Below are 13337 nucleotides of genomic sequence, written 5' to 3'. Positions count from 1 at the left end.
TTTGTCCAGAAAAGCTATGAGTATGGCATCACACAAAACAGTAAACTTGGTTAAAACCTTCAGGCTTTTTTTGTTTGTTCGTTTTCTGAGACCATTTTTGCAAGTGAATTGTTTGTTTTTCATTTCGAACTTAGTAGATGACAATGCCGTGCCTCAATGTCAAAGGGTTGGCAATTCTTGCTACATGATCTGTAATGTAAACATAACTTACTGTTGAAAGATTAAAAAATTAGATTTTTGAGTAATAATTCACTTTGGGGGCACATTAGCAGGTGCTTTATGCAGAACCATAGAAGTGTAGTGTGCCTACATATTAACCTCATCATTTTCATTATTAATTTTGGTAAGTGCTGAATGACAATGAGATGATCAATCATTCTGTGAATACAACTGTCTAGCAGGGTATCGCCCAGACAGGCAATACAGACACACACAATGATTTCTTAGTAGAACACTTCGCTTCTTCAAACCCTTCATGACTGTCCTCAATGTTAACCCTAAGTTTAGTATCTTTTTTTTAGTAAACTACACAGAATAAAATTCTACTTTATTATTATAATGGCCTCATGTTAACACAAGGCAAAGCATTTCCAAAGAGAAATTTAAATATACAATATCCATAATTTCTGATGTAAGTTTTGTAGGTTAAGGTGAGGGCAACACTGAGTGAGCATGAGAAGGGAGCGATGGCTTCTGCTAATTTTCAAGATAATCAGTTTATGAATGGAAAATGGAAGGCAATAAAGGTAGGGGGAATATCAAATTTTCTATTAGCATGGTTCTTTATTTATATGGCACTGGTAATATGAATCAACACTCATTTTTGCATTGACTAAACTTGTGTGCAGTGTAACATTTCAAGAATGGCTCCTTATTGTCTGGCCTGGTACATGCTGTTGCTTTGAAACAGACCCTTTACTTCCATGCCTTACCCAAGTCAGTCGAATTCATGTCAAACTGAGTATTCTTCTGGATGTTCTGAGAGATCTGTAAGGTGGTGAGCTCAGCAGTGTGCATCAGCTTTGTGAGATGAAGTCTTCTATGATTTGTGGGTAACTGGTCCCACATTTTATGTGTATTCTTTTCAACCAAATTATTGACGGTTTTTCCAAATTCCTATTTAAGGAAAAATGTATCATTAAAATAGTATTTTTCACACTGAACAGAAATACAGAAAACAATTTAAGGATCAGCTCCACTGTGGATTACATATCAACATACTCACTGTAAGAGTTGAGTTGAAATGGGCATCCTTGGAGGAAGTGTTCATGTAGCCTAGTAGTGAGGATGACTCAGTTAATATCTCTATGTATGTGACTATATCCAGCAGAGAGAGCTCAGCCTCAGATCTTCTGTAGATTTCTTGGAGTAAAGTTGTCTGTTCTTTCATGGGTCCAATCTGAGACAAGAATAAGTACAGACATGGTGTATCAGATTTCTGTTGGAGAGTTTTACACATAAGATTTAAGGGGTTGGGAATTAGTCCAGTGAGGAAAACATTTGCTTATGACCTCCTTATATCCAGACTCTGTGTAAAAGTATTTTAGGTGGCAGCCTGCCTGTAATCCCAGGGCTGTGCAGGTGGAGACCCAATCCCTGGGGAAGCTGTCTAGCTAGGAAGGATAGAGGGAGAGAAAGGGAAAGGGGAAGAGGGAGAGTGCCTGCGTCAGTAACTAAGGTGAAAAGCAATTGAAGAAGTCACCTAGCATCAGTGTCTGGTCTTCACATGCATATGTCAGTCACATATGTGGACACACACATTCCTGTATATGCATCAGACACAAGATCACATGTGTTAAAACCAAGAATGAGACATATCCAATTTGCTCAGAGGTTGCTCATCTTGCCTTATGTGAACACTGTATTTATTATCAGCTTAAACTGAAATCAAGCCATGTACCAATGAAAATGGAATTTATTTAGAAATAATTCCCAAGTAATTGGGAAAGCAGTGAGTATACTTCGGGAACAAAAGGAGCTTACTTGAAGAGATATCGAAAAAATAATCTTGAAAATAACTTCCTTTTTTCCAGGATATATCCTAGCCAATAAACCCATCTCAATATTTAAATTGATTAGTTCTTGTAAGTATTGATATCAAAGGTAAAAACTGTGCTTTAATAACCCGAATTCAATTGTGGTCCACCACAGCATTCCTTAGGTTGGGAGAAAATGGATGTTCTCTCCTCATAGTATGACCCACCGTCTCAGTCGCATAACAACAAGTTTATGAATGTCCTACTTTATTTGCTCTTTGAAGTGTTCACTTTGAAGTACAAAATCTAGTTGCATTAAACTAAGACTCTTTGGAATGTGGGACTGGATCTGAGCCCACGTGTGTTTTTACCATTTTATTCAACAACTTCCTTTCATGTTGAAAATAATTTTCCAATACACCCAATAATGAAAAAAAACAGCATAAATTAAACAGGATAAAGTCTTCTACACTGCCTTGGAAGTTTCAAATTAAATGTGTCTGTGATATAAATCGTACATGGCTGTGTGCAAACAGATTTAATTCTACCTGAGGTTCAACTGCTGATGTTTCCCCAGTAGAGCTTTGGTGGCACTTCTGAGATCAAAATGTCAAAATAAAATATATTTCAACCTAAAGTGTCTTCTTACCCTTTTTAAAGTTTTATTAATGTTAGCAGCAATGCAGGCACGCTCTAAGTGGCAATTTGAATTCACGTTTTCTGTAGAAAAAGAAACCACATTCCACAGTGAGTCTACAAACCATTTTTTCCTAAGTTGATCATGTTGACTTGAATGATTTTGCTCATTTAAACATTAAAAGTGCATTCTTTAACATTGGAGAATCCATTTGGGTTCCAGAATATATAATGTATCACAGAAAATGGAAGCGAGTTGTTTAAGGAAGAAAGAATGAATGTGAGCTACATTAAACATGGTGCTTCCATTTCTACAAAGCGAAACAATATACTTTCTTAATGTATTTTTTTAACCCTAGTCAGTCCTAGCATCGATGTTGGGGCTGTAGCTCTTTGATATCTCACAAACGTGCCATAAATATTTTACACAGCTTATGATTGAAGGCTATGCATTACCTTGGCAGTAAGAGCCATCATTAGGTGTGAACTGCGTCTTCCCCGTGGAGGTCTGATAACCTTCCCTGCAGAAGCAGCTAAATCCTCCGAGCAGGTTTTCACACACAGCGTGATCGCCGCACACCGAGGACTCGCCGCACTCGTCTATGTCTGCAAATGTGGCACAAGCAACTGCTGGCGTTAGTGTTCTCTTCCTTGTGTGCGTCCTCACAAAAATGTCACACTCGGTTAGTGATTTCACACCAAGAAATAAGGTACAAGAGAGCAGGGGAAATCCCATTCATTGGGAGAAGAGAGAAAACTGTAATTTGGCCAGTCCATTTTGACAGAGTATTGAAAATGTTATTCATGGGCCAGACTCTCAAATTGTTTTCTAAGTAGCGTGATTCATCAACAACGTCAGTAAATCTATTCCCATCATCTAAGAGGTAACAGTTAGTTCTAATTTAATAAATCCTCATTTTTCAAAGTGCACTTAAAATTATTTGCCTGCTGGTCTTAGGATAAACTGATGATAAGTCAGTTTAAAGAAATCTAGAGAATAAAGATGGACCCGCTTTCTCTTTGAAGCTTCATTTCTGGGTGTGATTTAACTGAAAACCAAGGTCCAGTACATTATGCGATTCAACTCCTCTTAAGATTTATTACGATTGATTACTTTTGTTCATATTACATTTGGACTATGATTTTAATGTGCGACCATCATGGTTGAGTATGGATGAAGTAATAAATTGCACAGAATTAAGTCAGAAATTCTCAGTAGCTATGTATTGACACTGTAATAAAGGTGCTGGGCTTTTAGACTCACATCATTTATATTCCTAATTTAAAATTTTATACACTGCAGTGAAATGTGCCTTAAAGTTATAAATACAATATAAATATGCTGCCAGATTGGGAAATGATTCCAAGGAACTGAATGTCCAGATCATTACCTTAAATTAATAGAAAGGTGTGTGTGTGTGTGTGTGTGTGTGTGTGTGTGTGTGTGTTGAGCCCAGTTCTGGCATCTTAGAGACACTTTCTATTAGATTAATAAATGAACCTGTAATTTTAATTTACAATTTGATTTTTAAAATAGTAAATGGCATGGCACCATTTACCAGTATGAAAAGGAAGGGAGCTATTAAAGTCAAATTTGAAATGTCACAAGGCTGTTGTCTTAAATTCAGCTGTTCCCAAGTTTTCATTTAAAAAATACAGCAGAGGCACAGGGAAACGTGCAACTCAAAGTACAGAAAAGGAAGTCAGTTCAAAGATTTGCACTCTGTTCTTGAAGATCTTTATACCAGTTGGAAAGCTGGTAGTACTAGACTATAAACAACATTACCAGAGTGTAAGTGTGAGGCTAGAAAATCCCTCTACTGATGATTTCTCCATATCTATGGTGTGCATGATCAAGGAACTCAAGTGCCCTTCTTTTAAAGACGCACTCTCCCCATCTACTTTTATTTGTGTGCTCAGAAACGACCATCCTACCAGACTAGTGCTATACCTACTAATAATGAAGAATGCTACAGAGTATATTGACTCTTGGATGGACAGAACCACCAATCCTGCATTCCAATCTCCATATAAGATAGGAAGAAGGAGGCGAGAGTGAAGATAAATTAACCAAGTGGGGAATGTGGGGTTCAAGCCAGTGTCTCACAATGATGGTCTGGCATTCACTATGCAGCTCTGGAATTCATGGCTGTCTTCCATCCAGAGTCTTCAAGTTCAGTGACTATGGGCTGCATCCCTCCTCTCAGTCATGGTTTAGAAGCATGTGTTGCATTCAAATACAAAAGAAGCCCAAATAAGGCTGTGTGCTGACCCATTAAACATCATGAATGGTACAAATTTTCTTCCGGGTGGGCATTTAATACATTCTCTATCCACACTTTGTCCTGCTAGAGGTGTCTGTTTTTTAAGAAACTGATTTCCTTAAATGGGCAGCATTATCATGAACTTTATCTAAACCCAACCTGTAAGCAATAGGAGAACATTTCTCTGTAGCCTCCCCTCTTTCCATCCTGCGGCACATCAGCTTTTAAACACACTTGGGGATTCTGCCTTATGACCCCAGTTTCTTACTATGTCTCCACCATACTGGCTTGACTTTCTTTCTGTTTTAAAATATATTTATTCTCAGAAAAATTTATAGATTTATACTTTGATCATATCCATTCTACCCCATTTTTTACCAAGTTTCTCCTTCATTTTTCTCTCTCCCTCCCCCTTGTCACTCTCTCCTCTCTTTCTCCCTCTACCCTTTGTTTGTTTGTTTTTTTTTTTTTTTGTTTACATGCTTTAGCCTACAGGTTCAATTGATGCTGTAACACCTGTATAGGCATGGGCCATCCCACTGAGACTTGAGGAACCTACCAGGGGTCATATTCCTATGGAAAAGTCACCCCACCTCCTACAGCTATCAAACACCAATAATTCCTCAGACATGGTCCTCAGACAGGCCTGGAGACCTTCTGTGATAGTAGAAATTGAAACTTACTTAATTCTGCAGTGACCTTCTCTAGGAAGCCATAGGGGCTGTGAGTTTGTATACGCACCATATATGCCATGTCCAGAGGACAGTATACAGCACCGCAGCCTATTGCAGATGATGTCATACATGCTCAGAGCACATCCTGAATCCTCATCCTCCCATCTGGCCCCACTCTTCCCTGACACATCTCCTTTCACTATCAATTCTGTTGCTTTGTTCTTGATTTTCTTTTGTAACCTTTTCCTTTTTTAACCTTGGCTTGTTTGTCATTGGGAGGAACGTGTCTCTTTGATACTCCACAAATGTCATAAATATTTTATACAGCTTAAGATTGAAGGCTATGCATTACCTTGGCAGTAAGAGCCATCATTAGGTGTGAACTGCGTCTTCCCCGTGGAGGTCTGATAACCTTCCCTGCAGAAGCAGCTAAATCCTCCGAGCAGGTTTTCACACACAGCATGATCGCCGCACACCGAGGACTCGCTGCACTCGTCTATGTCTGCAAATGTGGCACAAGCAACTGCTGGCGTTAGTGTTCACTTCCTTGTGTGCGTCCTCATAACAATGTCACAGGTGCTTTGTGATCCCATGTCAACAAATACAGCAAAATGCTCACTGAGGGACAACGACCAGTCATGTGACCACTGAAGACAATGGCTTGCCTTCCCTCAGTGGCTTAGCCTTCAACAGCCAGCAGCTTCCTAAGGGAAGGAAGGGAACCGGGCTGCTGTGAGTTCATGGGCGCCATGGCTGCTGGAGTCCTTGCTCTCCTGGATGGCCTCACACTGCTGTTCTCTCAGATGGCTGCCATCCCATCACCATTGACCAAATAGGGCATTTCAGCCCCTGAGTATCTACAATGGCAACGTGATGCTCTAATAACAGCAAGAAAAGCTGTACCGGTGCGCTGGGTTACTAGCATCCATGACTAAGCTTATGCAATGTTTTCCTATTTAGCATTGGTATTTATGACATAATGATCCTCTGAAACTAATACTTCTTATACTTTAATCTGATTTCTATATGTATTTTTTTGCACTTTAATAAAAGGTGGAAGTGAGGCTATTCAGCATTGCTCGGATGCATATGTTAAGGACGGGTTACTTGGTGAGAGCTCATTCCTGCAAAAGACTGATTATCTCCTCGAAGTAGCCATTGGCCACATGTGGCTTTTTATTAAGGGGTGGAACTTTGCATATTTTTCCTCATCTACCTTGTTGTGTCAATTGAGGATGTCATACCATACTGTTCTGGCAACCATACTGTTGAGATATTGTGGGTGTAGTTTCTTTGCAATGTGCAGAGAACATTCACTAGCAGCAGGCATCCTGTTCTTATGGCTCTTTTAAACACATAACATACATATAAATGCAATTACATATATATTATTATTGTTGCACACTTGTGACCAGAAATTAACTAAAACTAAATTTGGGTGGGTGGGGACTTAAGACACAGGGGCCGAAACAGGGGTCAGGTGATGCTGATACAATGCTTACACACCGAGTTCCCAAAATACACAAACATAAGGAAGTATAATGGAGTTGAATATGATAAACTTACATTGCATACATTCTGAAAAAATGTCATAATGAGGTCTTGTTATTGTTTGTTATTGGTATATCTTAGCAAGAATTACTGAATTTGATATGGCTGCTCTGTGCTTTCAAGGGGAGCAGGCTCGGGATAACGCAGTAATGGTAGGTGCAGTGAGAATGTCTGAGCAGTTAGAAGAATTACTGTCCTCAGGACCTCACACTGTGTCTGTCTTCCACTTAAGATGGTTTAGAAATGTCCCATCTCAGAATGGAGCAGCCACAGATAAAATACATACAGTTTCCATTTTGCAGCAAGGTCCGAACTAACTTTTCCTGCAGTCTCTTATGAGGCCCAAATTGTGTGGCTGCCTGGCTACCTCGATGTTTGGGTGTTACCACTGCTCAGGGGAGGCAGAGCTCGGTCTGTGATAGGGTGATGTTCTCTGTGAAACCAAGACAGATAAATCTGAGGACTCTGGTTCTTTGGGGCTCTGATCTGGTTGCATTAACCAAGGTGTTGCAGCTCTCTGAAGGGGAAGCCCCTGAAGAGCAGGTGGCTCCGTTCTCTTCTGCTACCTGCAGTGCCAGTGCCAGACACAAGAGTGGCTGGAGCCTCTGGACAAGTAGCCAGCAGGAAGGGCACAAGGTGGGCCTGCTGGGTGGATCCAAGGTCTAGTAATGAATGCTTCGGGAGAGAAAACATTTCCTTTTGCATTACAGCTCAATAAAACAGCATCTGTCAGATAGATGACTCTTGGTGAAATAACTCATGAACTTCATTAGACGTAGATAAGGACCTTATAAACATTTGGGAGTACGGTGGGGTCCAGGGGCTCAGTCTGAGATGTTACAGATGCTCTATTTGCATGGATAAGACTGCCTGTGCAAAGCTGGGCATAACGTGGACCACAAATATATATATATATATATATATATATATATATATATATATATATATATATATATATATAGATAGATAGATAGATCTAGCCAGGGAGCTGGCCTCACCCACACCTGGCATTCTCAATTTTGAAGATTCCCTGGGATTTGAGCCTGCACAAACTTACCAGTACTGTCTGGCGGCCGGTCCACTTGCCCCACATGAAATGGCTTAAACCTAATACATCTGTATGGTTTCTGCTTTTCTAGGATTACAAGTATGGCGGCTATACATATGCCCTAACCCTCTTACACTGTGCCCGCAACACAGTGCACACACAGTGTACACAGTGCACACATAGTGCAGAAGAGTTGTGTATCACAACAATGAGGGAATGCATGTGCAGGTAGTAGTGACTCCAAAGCTATAACTGCTACCTGATTGTACAACTAGAAAACCAAATCAGTAATTCTGTTCCTGTTTGCTGAACTCTTAATTGCAGGAGCCTTGAGTGTATGTTTGCTCAAAGATGCAGAGGAATAAGTCTGTAGAATGTCATGACTTTGCAATTGTCAAAGCTGTCTAAGCCATTAAGAATGCTGACCTCCATTCTAATGAAAGCTAAAGTTCAGCAATGTCTGGCTAAGATTGACTGCAAAGTCTTAATAACTGGCCTTATTTCACTGTTACTAGAAGGTCTTGACTTTGTACTAAAAATTCAATATTACTCAAAAGAAGCCACAACCTTTACAATCTCAAGTTATTTACTAGTTATAATTTAAAAGGACATGCTGTTTTCCATATCTATGATCATAAGTAGTTGACAATAATTGTTAAGGATGTAGTTTTATGTCTACAGAATGTAGAAGGCAAAAAATGTTTGATTGCTGAAAATTATTCACAGAGATGAGATTCAATTTTAGTATCTTCAACTCCAAGAAAACAAAAACCCTTACAGTTACATGGAAAATTCAAGTTAAGTAGAAAATAAAAATACACGAGTAGCAAGCAAAGCTCCAAGAAGAGGGTGAAGAAAGAAGGACTAATCTGTACCCTTCAGCCTTTAGTCGCTTTGACTTCTGGGTGCTTGTCTTCCGACCTCACCAGGCTGGTTTTCACTAGTCTGCTGCTGAGCACCTGGCATCCTGTTTGTTATGACTCTGGGGGATGAATGGTATGCGTAGTGCCCTCCCCCACACCTGCCTGCAACAATTCCTTTATGTGTGGGGAACTGCACTTAAATGCTAAATACTGCACTAAAGTTAAAGAAATTTTTCTTGAATCACATCTTTCTTTGAATAGGAAACTTCATTTTCTTTTAATTGATATCTAATGACTAAAATTGCTACATATGTCACATTTAAGATTTAACTGAATTGCCCATCAGAAGCATTATATTGCAAGGTGATAAGAATATTAAGAGGGGATAGATTTATGGCTCTGTATGAACTCCCTGAGGATTATCAAAGGGAACAATAAAAATTACTGTGGAACCAGAGAAAACGGATGGAGTTTCACAATAGCTTCTCAGACAAGTATAATCCTTATGGACAACAAAACTGGTGAGAAATAACATTTTTCCAGAGAATGAGTTTTTCACTGAATAATCCATCATTTGAAACAGGTACAAAATAGGGCTCAGGACTGAGGATTGGGTTTTGATACAGTTATTGTGTTTACAAACTACTTAAAAGAGCTACAGGGGAGTTAGCTGAGGCTTAGGGCCATTCTCTAATAATCTCAGGGGAAATGAGGATTGGAGGAAAGAGTTTTAAATTACAATGATTACTCCTCTTACATGTTGAAGGTCATCCTACTTGTGTGTATGTGTGTGTGTGTGTGTGTGTGTTCTCTGTTGTCTGTGAAGCACAGCTTCATTTAAATTGAATAAATATTAACAATAAACCTGGTCTGATGAGACAGTAGAAGTCTTCTGGGGACTGGAGGATTTAGGAAACTGGGAATACAATTAAAATTGTCTTTAATTACAGTCTTAGCTGTTAGGCTCCCTCAATCACTGGGATAGCTCTACCAATGTTGGCTGAGGTACATAGTGAGGCACTCCTTACAGTAAAATGTATGTGTGGGATTCTAAGAAGACTGGCAACTAGAACACAGGATTGAGACATGTAGTTGGCCTTTGAGAGGAATAGCATTGTCGTATAGCCTTCATATTCTGACAGAGCTTTATCCAACACATAGTAGGACAGGAGAAGATTCAAATGCTCCACCCAATTAAGTTCAGGTGGGAGACTTACTCTTTGGGTCTAAGATTGTGACTGCACTTCTCTCTCTGTGGGAAATTCCTGCATGTAGAAGAGCCTTTCACTGTGCCTGGGTATAACAACCTAAACCTTTGCTGGCTTACATTTATCTAATTATTATATATTAACATGCAAACATATACATTTTCAGAAAGCAGAAATACATACCTCTCTGTACCCACATAATAGAATCAAGACATGCCCACACATGCACACACACAGATACAAACAGACATACACACACACACACATGCCTACATCCAACAGAAGTTAAACCACTTCATGAAAATTGACCGAGAGCATCCCATGAATTACATGCAAAGTGCCTAAATTGGGTTAAAGAAAAATATTTCTCGCACATTGGGTTTGAGTCAATCATTTGGTTACTGAAATATTTATAGGGTCTTCCAGGTCCCAAATGTGAATGTCTATATTGGGAAATCAGTAAAAATTAATCAAAAAGTCAGGATCTGTGCCCTCCTGTCAGAGTTCACATTCTGAAGGTAACTTCCCACACAAGCAGATAATTGAGTTTTTATTAAAATAAAAGTTTTCATTTATATCTCTAAATTTGAATCCTGTCACTGAATATTTGGGAAGTTTATATTAAACTATAACATAAATTGTGTTTTTAGATCAGTTATTGGTGATGTAGAAAATGATGAGGCCGGAATCCCATGTGGGTTACTGCTACAGAACTAATATGCAGAGGTGCACAGGCAGAGGGTTGGCTGGATCTGACGACCCTGATCTACGCACTTGAGCCATGTTTTACTGCATAAATGAATGGTTTCTAAAATATATTAACATATCAATGTGTTATTTAATTTCAACATGTCTTTATTAATATTGCATAACACATTAATACAAAAAATGATACTGTTCTTTAAGCACAATTTTAGACACTTGACCTCATAACTTTCTTATCAGGAACTAGGAACTTAAACATATTTGGTATGTCTGAGTCTCACGAACTGGATGTATAATATAGACAAACTCCCTGAAGTTTCTACTCAAATCTTGTTCAGTAAAACACTATTTATCTAAAAATAACCTCTAGATGTTGGATAGGTTAATTAATTTTGGAAGTAATATATGAATAAAAATTTTGTAAGTACCCTGAAACACTGTAGCATCTAGGTTTATAATAATTAACTCTCAAAGACAATCTTTCTTTAGACAGGTAGACTATAGGAAAACAAAAGCTGTTTCTTGAGCTCGTAGTTGACTTAGTGGTTAAGGTGTGTACTGTCTTGATCTCAGTTCTGTCCCTAGAACTCACGTTAGACTGCTCATGGCCATTTGTTTCCCTGGCTCCAGCGTGATCTGCCACCCTCCTCTGGTATCCATGGATACCTGCACTCACATGGCATATGTCCACACACAGGTAAACATACATACACATAATACATACATCTGCATATATAAAAATATATAATGACATGAATGCATAACTAAAACCTTTTTCTTTTGGTCTCTCTCATTATCTCACAGGTACTGCAGTGATTTATCTCTACATTAATTTATTACACACACACACACACACACACACACACACACACACACATATTATATATATTCCTTAAAATCTTATTTAATACAACTAAACTGGAGAAGATTTTAGAATTCAAAAAGAATATAGCTTTTTGGCAATTTTTGGTATTCAAAGATCATTATGCTTAATCTATACTCACCAAAAATACTGTTTCTATGTTACATTCTGTCCTACATGTACTTTATGCTTATGGTAACTAGTGGGATTTCGATGCATGCTATCAAACCTCTAAAAGAATTAAGTACTGACAAAAAATATTCATATATTGTTATGCCAAAATGCCTTTAAAAATCTGTATATGTATTCCTCTTTTTTAAAATAAAGTTGTAAGAGAGGGAAAAAAGAAAGAAATGACATAGGCCAAAAAAAAAAAAATACAAAAACAAAACAAAACTATTGACCAGGAGAAATACCTAGCATTCTATGAGTGATACACATTAGCTCATCTGTAACATGATACATTGAGTATGTCAATCTCAAAGGTACATATGGACTCCAAGAAAGGTATTCATGGTTGTTGGAAAATATGTGTTAAATACCCACATTACAAGAGTGCTAGCTGTCTGAGGTCTTTGATGAACAGTGACACTGGTAATGTATAATTCAGACAAAGAATACGGCTTCCTTAGGTTAAAATTCTGGATATCAGGATGTGTTGTTTGCAGAGGCTTCAAAGAGAAAGTAATCTGAACCAGATATCACACTGTAATTGTGGGTTTGGATAAAGAAAAGTCATCGTGACAATATACTCAACCAAGAAAGAGTTTTCATAAATATCTGGTACCAAAAATCTAAGGAAAATTATATTATCAGATATAAAGTATGAGAACATGGCATCAAGACTAAGCAATCAGAACTAGGTCAAAGATGGCCTTCAACAGATCCTGTGGAGTGGAACATTATGAATTGGAATATGCAAGCAGTTTGTGAAATATAGGAATCCTTAGTGAAGGTCCATGTAGAACCTGTTCATATCTGCTCGAGGATGATGCCAAAGCAGAGTAAAGGAAGAGGCACATTACCCTCCAGAAATACTTCAAACCTGAAGTCAATGCCCCTCCCACGAGAAAGAAGTGGGCGGGGTCAAAGCAGAGCAAATATAAATTGAACATTGTGTGTGATGACGTGCAGGGAATGCAGACTTTTACTTTGTTATTTGTGGTGATGTAACATTTAAGATATCAGTGTTCTAGAGATTGACTGTACACACTTCAGTTGGCTGTAGAGGAAAGAGCAGAAATGACTTTCCTGTTTCATGAACTCGCAGAAATGTAGGAGAAGTAAAGAGTCGTTCTTTTTATAAGCCAAGAGAGCAGATTTACAATGGAAAGATTGGGGTGCTCTGAGGAACTAAGGCTGTTCAGATAGACAGGGAGGTTGTCAATTGGATAGTAACCACACAGCTCTAATTTACAGAGGGAGAGCTGCATGAAGCCATTCTTGTGTCCTCTGAGTCTGTCAGATTCCAGAAGAGGGGCCACTACAGTTACCTTTGTACTTATCTCTGCATGGACTCTCTTCCTCTCCATCTAACTCCTCAGGTCCAG

General features: G+C 38.7%; 1 protein-coding gene across 1 annotated transcript in view; it reads right to left on the bottom strand.

The window, feature by feature from the left end:
* Positions 1-13337, bottom strand: part of ADGRL4 (adhesion G protein-coupled receptor L4) — a 103992-nt gene that overhangs the window by 36777 nt on the left and 53878 nt on the right. Inside the window, exons 3-7 of the mRNA XM_080915109.1 lie at positions 5903-6052; positions 3069-3218; positions 2626-2696; positions 1226-1399; positions 933-1116 (exon numbers count right to left, since the gene is read on the bottom strand). Of these exons, the coding sequence (XP_080771235.1) occupies positions 933-1116; positions 1226-1399; positions 2626-2696; positions 3069-3218; positions 5903-6052 (729 nt within the window). The remainder of the gene's footprint in view (positions 1-932; positions 1117-1225; positions 1400-2625; positions 2697-3068; positions 3219-5902; positions 6053-13337) is intronic.

This window comes from Micromys minutus (assembly GCF_963924665.1).
Source record: "Micromys minutus genome assembly, chromosome: 4".
Taxonomy (NCBI): Eukaryota; Metazoa; Chordata; class Mammalia; order Rodentia; family Muridae; genus Micromys; species Micromys minutus.
The sequence above is the reverse complement of the archived record's forward strand: the minus strand, read 5'-3'. Positions and strand labels throughout refer to the sequence as shown.